General features: G+C 34.8%; 1 protein-coding gene across 1 annotated transcript in view; it reads left to right on the plus strand.

Moving 5' to 3' along the window:
- The window catches only part of LOC115436862 (netrin-G1-like), a 102,439-nt gene that overhangs the window by 33,519 nt on the left and 46,234 nt on the right, over positions 1–22,686 (plus strand). The window contains exons 4-5 of the mRNA XM_030159829.1: positions 2,185–2,357; positions 15,876–15,902. Coding sequence (XP_030015689.1) covers positions 2,185–2,357; positions 15,876–15,902 — 200 coding nt within the window. The remainder of the gene's footprint in view (positions 1–2,184; positions 2,358–15,875; positions 15,903–22,686) is intronic.

The raw sequence follows: 22,686 nt of genomic DNA on the forward strand, positions 1-22,686 counted from the left end.
TGTAAGCTTTACACTCCACCATTGTCCTAGAGACGTGGCCCAGCACTGGCCAGTATGTGTCATCTTAGACTGGTGTCTGTGCATGGGGTCAGTGACCAGTCCATCACAGCTCAGGTAATCAGAAAATACAATGAATCACTACCGGTGCTGGAACAGCCTGTGAAGTAGGAAACATGTCACAGACCATATCTGACTGACGGAGCAGTGATCTAGTACTCCCACATGCATGATAACAGGCTATAAAAACAGTTACCGGACAGAACCACTAGTATTATATGTGATCTTTTGAAACTGCAAGAAATCAAAATTCACTACAGGTACCCTTTAAGGTTAATAACAGGGATATTTTTGACAGATGAGAATTACACTGCATTAAATACAGGTATCTCTGACAATTTAACAAATTTAATGTATTAAAGTCAATAAAATATCTGCTTTTAGATCCTGTGACTGCTCCAAACTTATACTTGTCTCATGTCACAATCAATGTATTTTATGAGCCGTTAAAGCTTCAGTGTGTAAGTTTTTGTGAAATTTGTTCTTGGAGCTGCTCATTTGATGACATTAGATAACTCCACATTAATCATCAACCAGTTTATTGGCTATTTATCGTGGACATAGATAGTGGAGACGTTCAGTTATTTATATTTTTTACTAAAAAAGTCTATTTTTCTTCAGTTTTCTCTGTTTTTGATATAATAACCTGCAACTTTAATCTGAGCGTTTATGAAAATCTGCATGATTAGTGAATTAAATATATGAAAATACCTCATTTTCGCTGACAATAAATTACAATAAATGGTCTTAAATCACTTAAAAAAGGTTAAATATAGAGACAATCATTCAGGAGCTGCCACAGAAGTAGCACTTGGTCTTTATGGGTTAAGTTTTTTTTTTTTTTTTTTTTTTTTTTAGTTTGTCTTCAGTCATGTAATTTTTCTTTAACAACAGGGAACAGGCTATAATTCTCCTTGTTTCCCGCAGTTATCTATCATTAATGTGAGATGTCACCGCGAGGCCAGGAAGTCAATTAGAATGGATGTATTTTTGACTGGTGCTGTCATTTCTCTGGCTCATGTTCACTGGTAATTGTTGGCCGTCCCCGGCTTCTCGGTCTCAAATGGGAGAATACTTCTCTCGGAAGCACTTTGTAAAAACAAACATAGGCATGATGTGAAACCATGAGCCGTCCAAAGCCCCGGGGACGGGTAGTGTGTCAGATCCACTCGATGGCTCCCCACCCCCAAGCGTTTCTGAACCAAACCCGTCAGCTCCTAAGAACCTGAGGTCACCACTTGTAACCTTTTACCCTCTTAGGAGTAAAATCAAATACGGGGAATTATATTTGGAATACACATGGAATATGAAACTGTAAGATTTTATTACAATGACAACAAACACAGCCTGTTCAGCCTCTGATAGAGCGACTCACTGGGAGTAAACATGATCATCAGAGAAATGAAAAGGCTTATACACTGAGAATGTACACTTTGACTCTGCTTTCAGTCACGACTTCTGATTGTCTTAGACTCACACAATCTGTAGACAGTTTGTTCTTTCTATACAAGATTGGAAGGAGAAGTATGCTCTTTATATATATGGTCAAAAGCAGGGTCAGTTTGGTTGATTGTTGAAAGACGTCAGGCCTTTTCTTCTGTCTTGTCAGGAGGATCTGTCAGGTCTGCTTCTGTTCTGTCTAATAAACCAACTCCACCGACCGGTAGGGTTTCCTGCCTGAAGGCTCCCTCGCCAAACAAGAAACACAGCAACTTTGAAAAGAAAGAAAAAAAGCAAAGAAAACTCAATCTTTTTCAGCTTTTCTTCATACTATCTTCTCTCTATTGGATCTCTGTTTTGTGCTCAATTAGCGAGTCACACAGACTGCCTTCCATTTAGCTCTTTGAGTGGCAAAACTGACCTTTTTCACATCTCCTTGGAGGCAGCGACAAATGAGGCCTTGTTTTTTTTTTTAAAGGATAGCATAATGACGCTTTGTAGAGGTGCGATTCAAGTCAGATAACCCACCGGGATTTCAATTTACCCCTGTCAGAATTTTGAAAAGCACAAATAAACATGTAAGCAAGGGCAGACTTAGTGTATTCCCTCCAGAAGGTATTGATTCAAAGGGGTTCAGAATGATACCCATTCATGTCCCTGTCTTTTGTTGTTATCTTTCTGTCTCAGGTGCAAGTGCAACCTGCATGCCAACAGCTGTGTGTTTGACAAGGGGAAGCTGGGCTGTGAGTGTGAGCACAACACCACAGGGCCAGACTGCAGCCGCTGTAAGAGGCACTACCACGGAAGAGCCTGGAGTGTGGGCTCCTACCTCCCAATACCCAAAGGAACGGCAAATATATGTAAGTAGAAACACAGATGGATCTTATTTATGATTGAGACTGCCAGGCAGGTTATCGGCACCGTCTGCCGCAACGTCTGCTCTTCCCCAGCACGAAAAACATGTTACCTATCATCTACACTGTAAGCCCGGAATTTGTATTTACTAAAATGCTTTAATTACAATGCACTTAAATGATTTAAGTTTTATGACGTTACTATAAAATGTTAAGTATATTCTATTAATTTATAGACATAGTTGAAAGTACGAAAAAGTTTAAGTTGAATGGAATTAAATCACTAAGTTTTAGTCATGACCACACCTTTTTATCTTCGCATTGCATTGTGGGTATTAGGCATGTTGTTGAAAATGTGTTATTTTTATGTGCAGGAGTTCAGCAGGGTTGTGGTGTTAGTGTTAATTTGGATTTAATGTGTGTATGGCAGTGTTTATTGGCCTTTTTGTGTTTGTTTTTGTATTTTTGTAGAGCTGCACCATGAGTCAGAGCCAGAGGAAGGACAATGGATTTACTGTTCATCTAAGACTATTATTGTATGATGGAAATCTTAATGTCTTCTAAAAATAAAAGTAGAGATGTCCAACAATATCAGCCCACCAATATTATCAGCCCAATATTTGCATAAAAATGTAATATCGGTAAATATCGTTATCAGCTTTTTTGCCTATCATTAAGACCGATAAAATAATGCCTTGATTTTGCCGGCATTTACCGACGCGTAAATGAAGCAGTGTTTGTAGCTGAAAGAAATGTGCAGTTTTCAAAACTGTACAGTAGAGTTGCCACACTGTAATAGACTCATGGAGGGAGGGAAAGAAAATAAACAAATATGGCATTTTTTCCACAACTTAAGTTGAAGTATGTATTCTTTGCACGGACAGTGTTTACATTTTGAAAGCCTTGTTGCATTTGAGAATGCATCCAATGGGGCATCACAATAAAATTAGGCATGATGTGTTAATTCCATGACAGGAGATATGTAATGTTACCTAAAATTAGTTTAATATCCCACATATATCGGCAGCGGTATCGGTAGATATCAGAATCGGAAATTAAGCGTTGGACAATATCGGCATATCGGTTTTTGGCAAAAAAGCCAATATCGGACATCCCTAATTAAAAGCACTTCCTGTACTGGCAGATGACATTGAGCTAACTTCCATTCATGCTATAATATATTAAGTTGAATAATTACATAACTATTTTGGTCAGGAATAGGATTTTGAGTTTGATTAACTTAAAAAAAGTTGTTTAATCAATGATGAATTACTCTGGCTGCAATTGAGAAAATTAGTCAGTGTAACCTAAAATGCTGAGTTGTATGATTGGATAGTGGGGTTGATTTTACAACAGATTTAAAGTACAAATAACTTGTCTTTTAGTGATTTCTACTTAATAGTTTAAGTTCAATACTTTTAGCATTAAAGTTGAACCTACTTAAACCAACTGATTAGTCGATCATTACTCAAATCGTTTAAGTGCAATCACTTGCCTCAAATTTTTTGAGTAAACTCTACTTATCCGGGCTTACAGTGTATATGTTGATGTGAAAGTAGGATTTTAACCTGTGAATTACAATTAAAAAATGATCTTACCGGTCATAACCACAGATAACAGATATTTGATGGTGAATATGTACCTCAGTAGCCACCAGATACTCTAAATCGTGGTTCTCAACTGGTCTGGCTTCAGGTCCCGCTATCACCCCTCAATGACAAGACAAGACCCAAACTGATAAACATTAAACCCATAAAGACCCAAACATCCACCGTCATCCAAAACCATCTACTGATCTACACTGTTTAATACCTGTTGATCCATTAATCCTATCAATAGATGTAAATAATTGGTTTAAAATGCAGTTCGTCATTGTTTCATGGTCATCGGATATGACCTATTTGGACGTTCAGAGGCTCTGTAGTTACCATGGAAACACCATCACCATCTACAACATTGATTCCCCAGTAAAACCCATGGAGTTGGATCAATGACAGTGAATGGAGATGCTTGGTTTATGTTCAGTTAATATATTTTGCTGAAAAAGTCACTTTATCTTCAGTTTTCTCTGTTTCTGATATAATAACCTTTGAATTTTTATGAACATCTCCATGATCAGTAAATTAAATACAAAAAAAATATCAGATTTTTACTTAATAATAAAAATAATAATAATAAACATAATATAACAATAAATTGTAAGAAAGGGTAAATATAGAGAAAAATTCATTTGTGAACTGCCACATAAAATGGCACTGGGTCTTTATGGATTAAACTTGTTAAATGTATTAAACCTGAGATTATATGGAATATAACAGTATGAAAACACAGAAGACAAGTTTACTAATGAACCAAACTGACCAGCAGGTGACAATGCTAAATATGGAAATATTCCCTTTAACACTTAGTTAGGTACATTTTAAAACTAAAATGTGCACTCAGTTAAAAATTAAAAGTACATTCAGTCACTTAATCAAGCATTAAACACACTGAGGTTTTTGTCCTCAGTGTACACAGCAAAAATCGGAGAGTTGAAATTTCAGGGTTAAACACTTGAGAGTCAATTTTCACTCTCAAAGTGTAGTTTTAACTCACTGTGAGTTAAATGTCATTCAGAGTTGGGGTTAATGAGAAGAGTTAGTCAAGCCTGTGGAAATTAACTCAGGAGAAGTGTTGTTTTGCGTCTCTCCAGTGTTAATTTGCCTGGCCCCTGCATTTCAAACCAGGTGAACCTGCACAATTTCTATCAGACTGTCACTGACAGAGAGAAAAAAGAGGAAAAATAAATGTTCTAAAAAAAATTAAAAAAAAAAAAAAAAAAGCATCAGCTTTCTTTGAATCATCCTGTTCACATTGAATTTTAAGTCATTTTTAATGGATTCACTTTTTTTATTATTAAAATTAACACTACTTTCAGAGTGAAAATTAAGTAAAATGAGTGTTATTTTTGTTACTTTCATGGTGTTAATTTAACTCTGTTTGAGTTAAAGGAGAAACTCTGACAGTGTAAATAATAAATCAATATGGGTAAATTTAACCTAGGTCCGTGAGATGATGAAGGGTGGCTCAGTTAGTAGAGCAGGTCGTCCAATGACCAAAGGATCAGTGGTTCGAATCCTGGCTCCGACTGTCCACATGTCAAAGTCGCCTGCTGGTGTGTGACTGTGTATGTGAATGGGTGAATGTGAGGAATTGTAAAGCGCTTTGGGCACCATGTAGGTGTAGAAAATGCACAATATAAGTTCAGTCCATTTACCATTTATGAACTCTTGTGAGTGTTAATAGTTAAATCAGTCAGTGTTAAGTTAACTCAGGTTTTAAAAGGAGTTAAAAAGGCAACTCTGGCATAGTGTTAAGTAATTAACTCCAATGAAAATGTTAATTTAACTCTGTAAAGTGTGGACCTATTATTCTGCCCCTGCTTGTGTGTACAGCGACCAGCATGGCAGATAGACAACAGGCCTCCCAAGAAAAGCCGGACACCGAAACTACTCTCCAAAGCTTTTACTTGAGATTTTAACTGTAAAACTGTAACATACATACAAAACATGTCTCAGTTACGTTCATTTCTCCAGCACATTAACATAGGATTATACACCCAAATGAATAAGAAAAGACCGCTAGCTCGATGCTAACACAAATGGGAAAGCCCATAGACATGCTAACGATTAGCATTTACAGATCAACTTAAGATTTATAACGTCTTTTAATCTAGTAACAAAAGTTCACATCAGAGACAGGTTCTACAATTCGTTATCATAACAACTGAACATAAAATACTCACAGACAAACGTTCTTTCTGGCCATACAACAGAATGAGAAAACGTGTTTGCTGTTTCCTTCTCATGGCTACGGCAACACCGAAAGTACAAAACAAACGCAAATGCAACTCACTATGACCACCAGAGGGCCCCCTTTGCTTACTTTCAACAACAGAACATCACACCTATATCAACTCTGAAAAAGAGTTAAAATCAACTCTGGGGGAGTTGATTCAACTCTCCAGTTTTTGCTGTGCAGGTAAAACCATATCTGATGTAGTTGTTGTCATACCTGAGTTTCTCCATGATATGAATACAAACTTTTGGGTCTTCTTTTATGCTGTGAAATAATAATTAGCATTACAGTGTATTACTGCCACCTACTGTTGGGGAGTGAAGGGTGAGACATTCTGCTCCATAAAAAAATAAATCACAGGATTGGGTTTTCAACATTTTTTTTTGCCCAAAGGCCCACTGAAAATGGGTTTGCGACCCACTGTTAGGTCACGATCCATCAGTTGAGAATTACTGATGTAAATGAGGCAATTCCCAATCAATCAGTCAATCAACCAAATTTTATTTATATAGCACCAAATCACAACCAAAGTTATCTTATGACATGACGTTATGAAAAATCTCTGCCAAAAGGAAATGAAGTGATGTACTTTTGGCGGTACATCACACCTACTCCAAATACTACTGATAGTACAACACAGTACTGCAGAAGTAACTGTGGCTTACATGTTGCATTTATGCTATAACAGTCCCATGTCTAAAGTTTGGTTTAGTTTACCTGCCTAAAAACCTTGTTCAGGTTAGGAAAAAAATAAGCTAAGGGCTACCATCGAAACATGACAAAACACTGAAAATATCCTTTACCTTGGTTTGGAAGTGGACCTAATCATTGGTCCCCTCTGTGAATGTTCAGGGGAAAGAGCTTGTTATTCCATCATATCCATCTCCAGCTACCTCCTAAGGTCTATCCCTTTTTAACCTCAACACAGTTACGCTTTAATTTCTATGCATTTATTCATACGCTGGTGAAAGGTTGACACAGCTGCCAAAAACTGGTCATTTTAATCCTGTTGAAAAATCAGACACTATTGCTGTCTTTCTATTATTGGCCTGTAGCAGCAGCATGTGCTCCTTTTTTCACTGATTTCTTTTTTCGTGTGTGTGTTTCTGCTTTGTACATCATGAAGAACGTGTCCTAACCCTTGTTGTCATATCTTATTACTGTAAAACACTCATAATGGACTTCCATTACTGCAAGTCATTCCACAAACACATGTTGTTTTGTATTATGATTACTGTAATTTGTTAACAGGTGCGATTTGCGTCACTGTAGTCTTTCTTAGATTGTCATTTATTTTTGTGAGACGCATTTTAAAATTCAACAGAGAGACACCTCCACTGAGTAGTGGAATCTATTCAGCTGAACAGAAGTCTGCATGTGTCAAAGGCAGACTATGAATAAGAGGTAAAACCGTTCAGACTTTGAATTAGTTCAGTCAAAGTGACAGAACGTGGATGTGATAGAGGGAACAGTTACTTTTCATTTCTTGACTTCTTTTAATCTTTTTTTTTTTTTTCAACTTTAAGGAGTTAGTTCAAATTTATTGAAAATTAAAATGGGATTCTTTGAGGTACTTGTCCAAAGTCAGAGTACTTCCAACAAATAGTGGCTGTCATATCCCTGGTTTAGTTCAAAGCAGCAAAGAGAAGAAAAGAACTATTGCTGCTACAAAAAAAGGCCCACCTAAAACAAACAATATGAGCTCAAGGTCATGGTGTAGTTACATTATTTTTAGCTTTTTACTTCAGCCCTTTCTAATGGGGAAGTGAAGGCTCTTTCAAAACTACCAGACTCCAGAGACAAAAACAATAATTTTACCTCACAGAACACAAGAGGTTTTGGTCTAGCTGGTTCAGTCAGTTGGTTCACATGTTAGTTTGGATTCATAACACCAGGGGTGTCAAATTCATTTTGGTTCAGGGGCCATATTTAGCCCAATTTGATCTCAAGTGGGCCAGACCAGTAAAATAATGACTTAACCTATAAATAATGACAAGTTTTGCTTTTGTTTTAGTGCAAAAAACCCTGATTAAATTATGAAAATATTTACATTTTACAAAAAAGATGTAAATAACCTGAAAAAAAGAGAAATTTCATTTGAAAAATTAGTGCAATTTGAACAATAGTATGCCTCGACTTATTATTTATACATGTACATCACACACAGTGTTCCATAAACATTTGGTAGCAGGCAGAATATTGTTAAAATTTTGGAGTTTGGAACTAAAATTTGAACAATTTCTACAATATTACATCTCTTATTATTAACACAACTACAGATCACAGTGGATCCATAAATGCACAAAACATTTAGTAACAGGCAGAATATTGTTAAAACTGCACATTTTGGGTTGTTCATCTTTGCTTTTATTTATATATTTATTTGTGTTTTATTGTGAAAGAATAGTTTTGTAAATGTAAATATTTTCACAGTGTAATGTTATTTTTTTCACTTAAATTTTTTCCACATAATTGTCATTATTTATGGGTTATTGTGTTGTTATTTTTACTGGAGATCACATTGGTCTGTATGTGGAACCTGAACCAAAATGATTTGGACAACCTTGACTGTTCAGGTAAATTTTAGCACTTTCATCCTGCGGGACTGAATGGAACCTTTAGCGGGCCAGATTTGGCCCCCGGGCCGCATGTTTGACACTTGTGCATAACACTATGGTCAATAAGACCGTAACAGAAACAAACTCATTATTTAGGCAGCCATAGACTGTGAGTTTAAAATGAATATGTCAAAGGAGTCAGGCGACCTTCGATACGAGGTTCAGTTGTTGACTGATACCACAGTAAAGTGGTGCTAGAGCTTCTGTATGGATTTAGACCTAGTGTATGACTAGAGGAGGGAAATTCCCAGCACTGCTTTATTTTATAGTTACTTTAGAAGTAATGAAGACATAAGAAGTAATAAGTAATGAGTCCAAACCAGCAAAAGAATGAAGCAAAACAAGAATTAATACCCAAAGTACCACAGCTGTATTAAGATAAGAAAAGAAAAGAAAAGAAAAGAAAAGAAAAGATAAGAAAAGGTAAGGTAAGACTAGAAGCACTCGGAGAGCGCAGACCTCCACCAAGGCTGATCAGTGGCGCCCCCCATGGGCCCCCCCACCCCCGATCACCACCAAAATTTAATCATTTCTTCCTTATCCCATTTCCAACAAACCCTGAAAATTTCATCCAAATCTGTCCATAACTTTTTGAGTTATGTTGCACACTAACGGACAGACAAACAAACAAACCCTGGCAAAAACATAACCTCCTTGGCGGAGGTAATAAGATAGAAAAGTAAGGTAAGATAAGATAAGATAAGAAAAGGTAAGATAAGATAAGATAAGAAAAGGTAAGGTAAGATAAGATAAGATAAGATAAGATAAGATAAGATAAGATAAGAAAATGTAAAATAAGATAAGATAAGGTAAGATAAGATATACTTTATTGATCCCCAAAGGGAGAAATTCAGATATTCAGCAGCTAGGGATGCAAGGATGCAACAGTTCACAGGAAAACCATGTTACATTTGGTCTGCCCTGCACTGGACAGTCTGCCCTTATGAACTACAGGATTTCAGTTCAATTGATTTCTCTCTCTCTCTCTCTCTCTCTCTCTCTCTCTCTCTCTCTCTCTCTCTCTCTCTCTTTTTATCGCTCGACATGCATGTGAGCACGCAACTTTACGCACAAAATACGTACCACAACCGAACCGAAACCAAGGTACAGACCGAACCATGGGCTACCTGTACCGTTGCACCCATAACAGCAGCACAAGACAATAAACATCAAATGCAATAGAAAAATAAGGAGAACATAAAAATATATTTAAAAAAAACAAAACAAAACGACATATAAAAATATTTTAAAAATTCCAGCTGTACTCCTACTACTGTGTGCACTTACACTGACTCTTATTTTTTCAGATGGTCCTTTTTAACCCTTTCATGCATATTGGTCACTACAGTGGACAGTTATTCAAAGCCGTTTCCTTGTATATTCATGGGTTTTGTTGTTTTAGTTCCATGTCAGCCAATACAGTGGACACTTATGCGTCATCTCATACACTGACATTCATACCATTACTGTAACTTTGCTGTTCTTGATAAACCTGATCAGCAGTGACATGTTTTAGTGTAAATCAATTGTTATTTGAAAGACAAAAAGAGGGTTTTTTTTGCATATTATTTCAATGAAGTGAGTAATAACTAGCATAAGAATATGTTAAAATGTGAGAAAACATCAGATTAGCAACATTAAAAATGTTTTTCTGTCATTGTTTTCATATCACTTTCTGATATTGGATTTTAAACACATTTCTATACTTCAAAAATTAAATGCATGGACATTTCTGTAACTCCATGAAAAAAAAAAAAAAAACTCGGATCACATTATTTTTTTCATGCCTAAGGAGGAATAAAAACACCCAAGACAAAAAAATCTAGACTAAGGTTCTCATAATTAATGCATGAAAGGGTTAATAGACTTACTATTGTATAAGTCCCTCATACAACCCCATTCATTCAACCAAACCTAACCCATGCCTAAATCATGTATGTGCTCACCTTTGATAAGAGGTAGTTTTCAAAGTTGTATTAGGTTTTAAAGGTAATGTAAGAGGAGTTATTGTGTTATTTAGATTTGAGAACTTCTAACCTAAATCCATTTCTCTCTGACCTTTTGCTTGTTTAGACTGTGAGCATGTTCTGACTGCTCATCCATGGCATGGCCTCTTCATTTAGTATTTAATGAACATGAACAGTGCTGCTTCCAATTCTCCAAGAGTAAATTTAGAATTCCTGTATCTCCATGACAAGTGTGAACTAATGCTGGTATCTTTTCTGTCTGTTCACAAGGTATTTCTGAGCCAGAAGGTGCTCTTTTGCATTATCCCCATTATAATCTTGGACGGGAGTTGAGTCACATTTATCAAATCCCATGCCTGAGGCAGGGGGCTCATTGCCTCAATAAATCTAATACAGCCGCTCAGGGATGTGATGGTGGACGGCCAGACGAGGCCAGATGGTGGGAGATCTAGCCCTCTGGTCCTACATTCACACAGATTCAGCCTCAGAAACTGTCAAAGCGGCAGTCTGCTGGGATTGACAGCAGGTTTATCAGATGCTCAGTTGGACTGTTTGTTTGAGATCTGAGACACGGGGGGGTCTGATTAGATTAATACAGAGATGTGAGATGGATGTAGGCCTGAGAACCGAGACATGGTTCCTGATAACAAAATATAGTAGCAAATCTGTAAAAATTAGAAATTAAGGCTACATATCTGACAGACCATGAAGTGCGAAGAATTTTTCATTATTTTAGAACGAAGTGCACATAGTCTTCTGCCAGTGGCATTAAGGTGCTTTACAGCCACATTCTCTATATTTGAGTGTATTCAACAATTAATAACTCAACTAGGGGTGTGTATCAGCGAGAATCTGATGATACGATACAAATCACAATACTAGGATCACGATATATCACGATATAGCATGATACTGTTAAAAAGGCTTTTTTTTTTAAAATTTTTTTTTATGATTATTTCTTGAAAGAATTGAATTACACCAGAAATCTGCACAAATACTAAACACATTTCTATTTGATCCCAACAGGATCTAATGTTATATCACAAAATGTTCCTGTGTTCAAACTGAAATTCTGTTTTAGAGACATCACAGTTTCAGATCCTGTTCAAATGTTCACATTCCATTAGTTCAGAACTAACATCAGAACATTATTTTAGTTCAATCCCAACAAAGGAATGAACTTTATTGAATAAAAGAGTGTTAATGAGTGAATGAATGAATGAATGAATGAATGAAATCTTTATTTCAAACATGTAGACAGTGAAATCAAAACAAAAATCAAGCAATAAAATATAAGTACTGGTACATAAATGATCGATAAGCAAACAAACAACAAAAAAATGAATAAATAAATAAATAACAATAGTAATAATAAATAAATAATAAGATAAATGAAAACAAATGAAATGAAATTATACACAAATATTAATAAATAAAATATAAACAAAAAACAAAAAACCTAAAAATGAACCTCCACAATATCTGCATTTGAATAAATACCTAAAAATATCCATACAGTACTTTTTTAATATCGATACAGTATTGTGAAATGAAATATTGCGATATATTGCAGAACCGATATTTTCTTACAGCCCTAAACTCAATATTTATTTATTTATTTATTTATTTATTTATTTATTTGTAGCCACCGTAGATGAGGTTGAGGATCTGTTCAGTTGGTTGGAGTCTACAGCTTCACCACTAGATGTCTGTAAATATCAGCCACTCAACCTTTAAGAAAGAGAAGTTTGTATAAGCAGGGGTGTTAGGAGTGTATTGCTGTTGCTGTGCACAGCCTATACACAGACTGTATGTGTGTGTGTGTGTGTGTGTGTGTGTGTGTGTAGGTGTGTGTGTGTGTGTGTGTGTGTGTGTGTGTGTCCGTCCATTCACATGCAACACATTTGATTGAGTGTGGGAGTTTGTTTGTGGGAACGTTTGTGAACTCTAAGGAGATATTGCTGGATTTACCCCTGCACCTCCTCTGTGTTATGAGTCTCCCTGCAGTGCAGGGCACGCCGTTAGATTGACAGGCCGTTATTAAAAAATCCAACACTTGGCCGCATCTGCACTGAACTGATGAAACCAAGGTCTAGCCATATAAAAAGCAATATTAGCACTTGTTTGGCAGTGGCATAAAATGCAATAATGTTGCACATAGAAGTGACGTAACAATATTAGTCCCCCAGGTGTTGAATGAACACACTTTTGTCTTAAATTATTCTTATTTCTCTCATAAGTACAGCCCAGTAACATGTCGTTATCCATTATGGGAAGCTCATTTTTCCTACGAGGATATTAAACATACAGCCTTTGTATCAAGACAAATATGCTGAACGTGCAAAATGTAATTATGGTTTAATAGCTTTCATCTGTCATCAAGTCTTCCTCTTTAATCATGGAAGTCATTTATCTCCCAGGTAGGAACAGGCTGAGGTCTATTACATATTCAGATCCCGGCACATGCAGATATATGGACATACGTGACCCTTCATCTAATAAATTACAGTCCAAATTGGAGCTGTGGGTTGCTAAGGGCCAGAGCTGTCAGAAGAAAAGAGCGACCGAGAGTTGTTCAAATTCAGGATTTTCCCTAAAAGATGGAGGAGAAAACTTTGCAAGTTGCCCGTGGAGCAGAAGAAGAATCACTTCTTGAATTATGTTGACAGTCCACTTTACAGGGAGCGTCTACTCATCTTGTGTTTCAAAGCAGGTTCATAGGTTAAGAGGGGTAGAGGCTGAGAGTTTGATCAGACTGTAGAATGTGTTTTGGCTTCAAAGGCCAATATTGTTTGCCCTCCATTTCTCAGACAGCACAACAATCAGTTTGGAATGGAGGCTTGCAAATGTGTCTTACAGGAGCTTAAAATGAGTGCTTCTGCTCACAGTGTTGTGCACTTGCCAACAGTTGTTGTGACAGCTCCAAACTGGTAATGACGTGATGAATGGGGCTGTAAACAATATGAAAACCCGATGAGGCATAATCAAAGTGATACAGAAATTGAAAAGAAATAATTATGCGCTAATTATAATGTAGGATTTGTTGACATTAACAACATAATGATGCTAAATCTGCAGAATGATACAGCATGGTTCAGACAAAGAAAGCCTCTAACAGTGTGATATGTTTAAAGATAAAGATGTGAAGATGTTTTTTTACCATTTATTGTCTGGATTTTCTACTTACTTTGCATATTTTTTTATATCAACTCTACAGGAATTTGTGGGAAATTCCATTAACCAGGTTTTATTGTTGGTTATTATAATGCACACTGTACAAAAAAAAGTCCTGTTATTTTTATGGAAAAAAAACTGACCGCTGTGGTTTCCAGAACAATACTGTAAAAAACACATCCAACTGTAAACATATTTACGGAATAACATGTAGATTTAACATTTTAAACATGTAGATTTAACACTGGATTTAAATGGTAAATGGACTGCACTTATTTAGCGCATTTTATACACCCTTATGGTGTCCAAAGCACTTTCCAAAACCACCAGGTCTGATTGGGAGCAATTTAAGGTTCAGTGTCTTCCATGGACACTTTGACATATGTACAGTCGGAGCCAGGATTCGAACCACCAACCCTTTGGTTATTGGATGCGCCGCTCTACCAACTCTACCAACCCATTCATTTACAAATGTAAAATGTTACATTGTTAAATGTTTACTTTTTTATAACTTATATATATATATATATATATATATATATATATATATATATATATATACACACACATATATATGTATATATATATATATATACAGGATGTCCCATAAGTCTCCATACATAGGAAAAATAAACATTTCTTGACATAAACCATTTTTATTTGTATAATATGCTCTATGACTGCCATTTTGTCGGGAACAAATTGATCCAAAACACTTCCTGTTTTTTTGAACTTGACAATAAGTTTTGCCACAGTGTCGTGTGTGATACTCATCCCATGTTTTCTGTTAAATGTGCTTGCAACCATACGACTGCCTACCTATGACTATCTATCTATCTATCTATCTATCTATCTATCTATCTATCTATCTATCTATCTATCTATCTATCTATCTATCTATCTATCTATCTATCTATCTATCTATCTATCTATCTATCTGTCTGTCTGTCTGTCTGTCTGTCTGTCTGTCTATCTATCTATCTATCTATCTATCTATCTATCTATCTATCTATCTATCTATCTATCTATCTATCTATCTATCTATCTATCTATCTATCTGTCTGTCTGTCTGTCTGTCTGTCTGTCTGTCTATCTATCTATCTATCTATTTCACTGCTAAAGACTATTTATTTACCATATTCCACAACTACAAGGTAACTAACGGTTTTCCCTTAATAACCTGATAATATGAATGCTGATCTGTTCTTATAGTTTTTATGTGATAGAACATAAAACCACAAATGTTCAAGTCATCCTTCACTCATAAACAGGTATTTTTCAGTGTTGGCTCACTGTAATCCTAGATTTTCACTGTGCAGAACATGATGTCTGAGAACATTCATATAGAACTCTGTGCTGGAGACAGAAATAGCTCAAGCTTGTGAGAGTCAGATTCAAAGGGGAAAAAAAGAATTCCATGTTTTTAACCTTTTTCCTTGTATTTTCTTCATATTTTAAATTTAAAAAATGAAGAAATTGAATTTTTTTTTTCATTTAATTTGAAATTTTTGCATTTTTTTATGTGAACAATTGTTTGTAGATAGTGTTTCAACTCCGAAAAAATGTTCATTCTTCAAGAAAAAAAACATGTAGAAGACATAGAAAACAAACTAATAACAACATGTTTATGCTGAGCTTGGATGAAAAGGCTGATGAAACAATTTGCAGCAGCTTCAGGTTTGATTCCGTTGACATTTTCCTATGCGTAGACCTGTTATTATCATCAGAGGAGGGTGGATGCTGGACGTTGCAGGCGTCGGGTTTTCCACGGCTGCTGTTAATCACTGCACACAGTGGAGGCCAAATGAATAAGTGTCTGTGAATAACTCTGGACAAACAGATCAGACAACATTATTTTCTACCGTGCAGTTCTATCTGTTTCAGAGTTGATTGTTTAATGAGACATTGTTTCTCTCGTCTCTCCACAGGTATCCCCAGTAATCACGGACCAGTGCGTAAGTTGATCAATCTTTTTATACTGGCATTATGAGCAGTTTAAGGACAACTTTTGTTTCAGTCAGACTGTCGGCAAAGCATTTTTTTCTATTTTTTTTTTTTTTTACAAAACTGAATCATAATGCTCCAGTTTTATGAAGTGAGCCAGTGTACGGTGCTTTTTCTTCCCTCCCTATAAATGTCAAGTTGATTTTATAAACAGACGTATCACCTGAAAGAAACTTCTCACCAAGACAGTGACACTTCATTATAGAAAAACAATGACATAAACACAAAGTAGAGAAAAATGTCTCAACCTGCTGCTGAAATATCTCTCATTGTAAAAGAGTTTGCATCGTGATCATTTACTGTAGCTCACATGCATAAAGAACTTCTTATTACTCCTAACCATTACGTAAATGCATGTTGTTTGCTGTTTTTGTATCTTTTTATACCTTTATAATACATGTTCTGTGAGGTGAGTTATATAGTTTTCCAAAAACAAAGACAAACTTTAATTTTCAGGACATACTAACTATTAACTAGCACCCAGTTGGCAAGTATATTAGTATGGTATTTGTTCATTATTAAGCACTTTTTAATGCCTTATTCTGTATGATCACCTCCTATAAATGTAAAGCCTTTAACTTCCACTAAAAAGAACCTGATGTTTCTGTTGGAGTCTGTTTTGAGCTCAGAGAAGGTCATCAGTTGACAGTAGGTAATTCCATTTCTATGCATCATCTGTCTCCACTGCCAATATCCACAAAAACAGCCTTTAAATTGACTTCTACATAGAGTTTTTGTGTCGGGTTTTTTTCTGCAAAAAAAAAAAAAAAAAAAAATCCTTACACTCTTCAAAGCCTCTCCTCTGCTTCTCTACAACAGTAACAATGAGTTATCTTAGAAATACACTCGGCTAATGTTGAGAAACCACAAAACTGACTCCCAGTACAACCATGTCTATAAACAAATATACCCAAATCTTACATATTGAACATGTATTGAATGTGGACTATTCTTATACAGTACTTAACAATAAACACAATAGCAAATGTTAAAGGTTCTACAAATTTAGCTTGAATTTGGCTTAAAATGTGCCTTTGTGGAATTAGGCCTATATATCCAGGTAAATACATTTTACAGCTATGCCTATGTTTCCTATTATTATTATTTATATCTTTATTAAGACATAAAGACCCAAAAAACACCACTGACATCCACAATTATCTACTCATCAAAAATGTTTAATAACTTCTGAGCCACTAAGCCTACACTGGGTTACAAAAAAATGTTTTTTGCAAGTTGTCTTGGTTTTTTCAACTGAATTAGGACCATTTTGCACCACTAAATCCAAAAATCAACATCTGTTTTTCTCAAGCAGGTCAGGGTTTTTTTTGCTAATTTGATTTTGAAAAAATTGATCTTCTCACAAAATTGATTACATTTTTGTGACTTTATCAGTTGATTTTTTCTATAGTTCTCACCCAAAATAGGTTTTAAGAGAAAAAAAAATCATTTTCTGACAGGATTCCTGTTAGGTACAATGGTGTATTCACCGCAGATGTAGCAGAATACGTCAGGCTTATTTTTGCAAGATCTTCTAGTTGAAGCCATTTCATTCACCTGTAATATTAAAAAACCATTAATCATAAATTGGCAAAAGTAAAATCTTCAGAACTCGTTTATTGCAAGAAATATGAAAGAATTTTGTATCATATGATGTGAAAATGCCCATAAATGTAAGCAAAAATGTTAAAAAGCCAATATGTAGCATAGTTCAGAAAGTTGACCTGACTGAGCAAAATTAATGTGATTTTTGGATTCAGCACACCAAAATTATCCTAAATCAGCTCAAAAAACTTCAACAGTAAATTTGTTGTTGACCAGTGCTATTAATACGTTGAAATAATTGGTATAAAATGCAGTTTGTCATCAGATATGACCCATTTGGATGTTCAGAGGCTCCATAGTGAACGTGGAAACACTGTTATCTTCTACAACATTGATTCACCAGTAACACCCATGGAATTTGATAAATGACAGTGGATGGAGACACTGTTTTTGCATTCAGTTATTGATATATTTGCTGAAAAAGTCACTTGTCTAGCAGTTTTCTCTGTTTTTGATATAAAAACCTCAACTGTAACCTAAGCTTTTATGAACATCTACATCAGGGGTGTCAAATTCATTTTAGTTCAGGGGCCACATTCAGCCTAATATGAAATAAAGTGGGCCGGACCAGTAAAATAATGTAAATAATAGGATAAGAACTTAGAAATAACATCAACTCCAAAGTTTTCTCTGTGTTTTTGAGTGAAAAAAGTGAAATTCCGTAGTTAAAATGGTTACATCTACGAACCGTACTTGAATGCAACATGAACAAATATGAACAAACTGAAAACTCTTAAAAAAAAAAAAGTGTAATTTTAACAATATTCCACCTCAGTTTATCATTTATAGATGTGCATCACAACTTACAGATCACAGTGGATCTACAAATACACAAAACATTTGATAACAGGCAGAATATTGTTAAAATACCACATACTTCTCTTAAGACATTTCAGGTTATTTGTATATTTTGTGAAAAGCCAGTATGTAAATGTAAACATTTTTGTGTAATTTTACTTATTTGACACCAAAACAAAAAGAAAAAAATAGCTTATTTCCATTATTTATAGGTTATTATGATGGTATTTTACTGGTCTGACCCACTTTAGATTGAACGTCCTTGATTGTTAATATCTTCACTGTAATTTTTACATTTCACAAATTCATCCCAGGGGCCGGATTGGACCCTTTAGCGGGCCGGTTTTGGCCCCCGGGCCGTATGTTTGACGCCTGTGATCTACATGATCAGTAAATCAAAAATAGAAACATACATGGTTTTCACTGATAAAATGCAAAACAAAGAAGATAATACTTTAATAAATGGTGATAAATCACTTAAGAAAGGTTACAAATCAAGAAAAATGTATTTGGGAAATGCCATAAAAGTAGCACTGGGCCTTTATGGATTAATAAAATAAACCACAGAAACATGAGTATTTTCACATTCATCTCTATTCTCACAAATCTGAATTTAAGGGAAGGAGCTAACAGCAGGATTTATTACAAATAGGGCTGTGTATTGGCAAGAATCTGGCGATACGATACAAATCACAATACAAGGATCATGATACGATATATCACAATATATCATGATACTGTTAAAAAGGCAATTTTTTTGTTTTTCTTTTTTTTTTTTAATGATTATTTCCTTGAAGAATTGAATTACACCAGAAATATACACAAATAATGCACACATTTTATTTGATCAGAACAGGATCTAATGCTATATCACAAAACTTTCTGGTGTAAAAACTTAAATTATGTTTTTCAGACATTACAGTTTAAGATCCTGTTCAAATGTTCATATTCTATTTGTTCAGAACTAACATCAGAACATTATTGTTGTGTAATCCCAACAAAGGAACTAGCATTACTTAATAAAAGAGTGTTAAATAATAACAAATAAAATATAAACAAAAAACAAAAACAAAAACTGAACCTCCACAAAATCTAGATTTGAATAAATACCTAAAAATATCGATGCAGTACTTTTTAATATCGATACAGTATTACGAAATGAAATATCACAATATATTGCAGAACCGATATTTTCTTACACCCCTAATTACAAACACACAAACATTACAAAAGTTGTGTGTTTTAGTATGCATTTCACAATTGCCATCTGTGCCCATGTCTTATACCTACTATATGCTAGTCTGATTTGAGCTGATATCCAATGGGAGAGCTAGAGTTGTACACTGCTGCGACTGTAGAGGAGCAGAAGAGGCACACAAATGAACAGCAGCAAAAACGGAAGAAAAAATAGTACAAGACCTAGATTCAGTTTAGTGCAGGGGTGTCAAACTCATTTTAGTTCAGGGGCCATATTCAGCTAAATTTGATCTGAAGTGGGCCGGACCAGAAAAATAATAACATAATAACCTATAAGTAATGACAACTCCAAATGTTTGTCTTAGTTTTACTGTAAAAAAAAAAAACAAAAAACAAAACATTAAATTATGAAAATGCTTACTTTTATAAACTATAAAAAAAAAGAAAAAACTGAAATTTAAATTAAAAAAACGTAAGAAAATTTTGTGCAATTTTAACAATATTATTCCTCAACTAATCATTTCTACATGTGCATTATGGATCAAAATCTACAAAGACACTAAACACTGAGGAACAGGCAGAAAAATTGTTAAAATTGGGCTTAATTTTCTTTAGACATTTCAGGTTGTTCATATTTGTTCAGGTTATTCACATTTTAGTGTTACAGGATAGTTTGTAAATGTAAATATTTTGATAATTTAATGTTATTTTTTTACACTAAAACAAAGAAAAAAAATTAAGTTGTTAAATCTAGATATTTTTTGGCTTAATTGAAGATCTTTTTTTACTTAATTGAAGAATTTTTTTTTTTTTTTTGCTTAATTGAAGATTTTTTTTTTTTTACTTAATTGAAGATTTTTTTTTTTTTTTTTTTTTGCTTAATTCAAGATTTTTTTTTACTTAATAGAAGATTTTTTTGGCTTAATTCAAGATTTTTTGCTAAATTTGAGATTTTTTTTTTTTGTTTAATTGAAGATTTTTTTTTACTTACTTGAAGATTTTTTTTGTTTTATTGAAGGTTTTTTTACTTAATTGAAGATTTTTTTTTTTTTTTTTTGGCTTAATTCAAGATTTTTTCCTTAATTCAAGTTAATTTTTTTTTTTGCTTAATTCAATTCAAGACTGTGGAATTTTTGCACTTGGAAAAAACATCTCAGGGGCCGAACTGGACCCTTTGGCATTTGGCCCCCGGGCCGCATGTTTGACACCCCTGATTTAGTGGCTTCATGTAGGCAACTAAGACTTTAACTGAAATGGACTGAAATGAAAATTTGCTACAAGTCAGATGTAAGTACATGAGCAGACACAGAAGTTATATATTCAACCTTTAAGTGATTATAACTCAGAAAATGTTTCCCTTCTAAATGAATAAGTACCGAACTATTCTGACATGCAGCAATAAGGTATTAATAAGCTACTTAATAATGAGTGTGTTTAGAGTTAATATGTGTCATGGGGAATGGAAACTTGAAAAACAGCTATAAGTTGCTGTACTTTATTTACACGGTTTATTTTAGCCACTTATAACATAGTTACATCATCACACCACACAACCCAAGGTTATTATCGTTAACGAAAACTAACGAAATGATGAAAACTAGAATTGAAAAACATTTTCGTTAAATGAAATAAATAAAAACTCCACTTAAAAGAAAAAAAGATAACTAACTGAAACTGTATTGTGTGCTTATAAAACTAACTAAAACATATAAAAATTATGGATAAAATTCGCTTAGTTTTCGTCTTTGTCATTGTTGATATCGGATAGAACATGTGAAAAGATCAGCGGTATATGAGAGGTATAGAAGTCGGGAGGCGAACGGTGAAAGAATGGAAAGTTTCAGTTTCGTTTTCACAGAAGTGACATTGTGTATGGATCACACTCCCACCTATATTAATTACCCCCCAACCTGCTATAGGGAATTTACACGTTGTACTGTACATATATTTGTGTCTCTGCTCAGTCATTGAGCCTCCCTAACCCGACCCCCAAATAAAGTGTCCAGGGTAACCCGCTGATCCGCGCCTCACTAATTTCTTTGAATAGGATGACGAGGAAGATAAAATGTATGAAAAAACTGAAATTAATACTAGAACTAAACTAAACAAAAACTAAGCATTCAGAAAAAAACGACAACTAATAAAAACTAGCAAACCTGCTCTAAAAACGCATTAAAACTAACTGAATTAGAGACAAAAAATCAAAACTAAATAAAACTAAACCATAATAAAAAATCCAAAACTATTATAACCTTGACACACCCTTTGTTCCAAATCCAAATTAGGGATTTTTCACAAGTTTGTGGTACAATTACTGTAGCCCTTGACCATCCAAACACAGGATTAAATTTCACCTTTTCTGTATTATTATGCTCAGTTTTGGAAAATATGATGCAAAATACAATTGTGAAAAACACATAGTTTAAAAGTGTTTTCTAGAGAAGTGTTACAAATTTCATGTTTTTGCAAAAACACCTCAAATGTTGGCACATATCACCTGGACTGTTTGGAAACGAACAGAAAACAAAGGCTCTCTGAACAGCATGGATTGCAGAATGGTTAGCAGTAATATAAAGTATACATGATTTTGACTTAATTGAGGTACAACACTGCTTTGATTCTTCGAGTCTGAATGAAAAATTAAAGGACATGCTAGTTTACTAAACCCTGTGGGAGTTGTGCATGTGTTTGGGTCAGCGCCAGAGAATTTCCATCCACTACTGAGAATAATTTCTTCCTTTCAAACCACAGTATTTGCTTTAAGCCAACAGACAGATATCCCCCCTAAAGCCACTCAAAAAGAAACCTATTTTTTTATGAAGACGTTGCTCTCACCATACATCCCTACACATGTTGATGCCGGAAGGTGACTTCTCATACTGGATAGCAGCAGCAGCAGCAGCAGCTACCATATGTACATGTCTTTGCTTTGTCTTGTGGAAAAATGCACTGTTTCTAAGCTGCATGCAGACTATTCTACATTAGGCTGTTCACTATTCTAAAAGCAGAAAAGATCCAATTCTGCAGTAATTACAAACCGACTAATGCATATCGTTAGCCTCATAGCATAATAGCCTAACTCATCCACAAATGGACAAAAGTATTGGGACATGTTGAATTCAGTTGTTTCTTTTC

The sequence above is a fragment of the Sphaeramia orbicularis genome, chromosome 17, assembly GCF_902148855.1.
Source record: "Sphaeramia orbicularis chromosome 17, fSphaOr1.1, whole genome shotgun sequence".
In the NCBI taxonomy this organism is placed as follows: Eukaryota; Metazoa; Chordata; class Actinopteri; order Kurtiformes; family Apogonidae; genus Sphaeramia; species Sphaeramia orbicularis.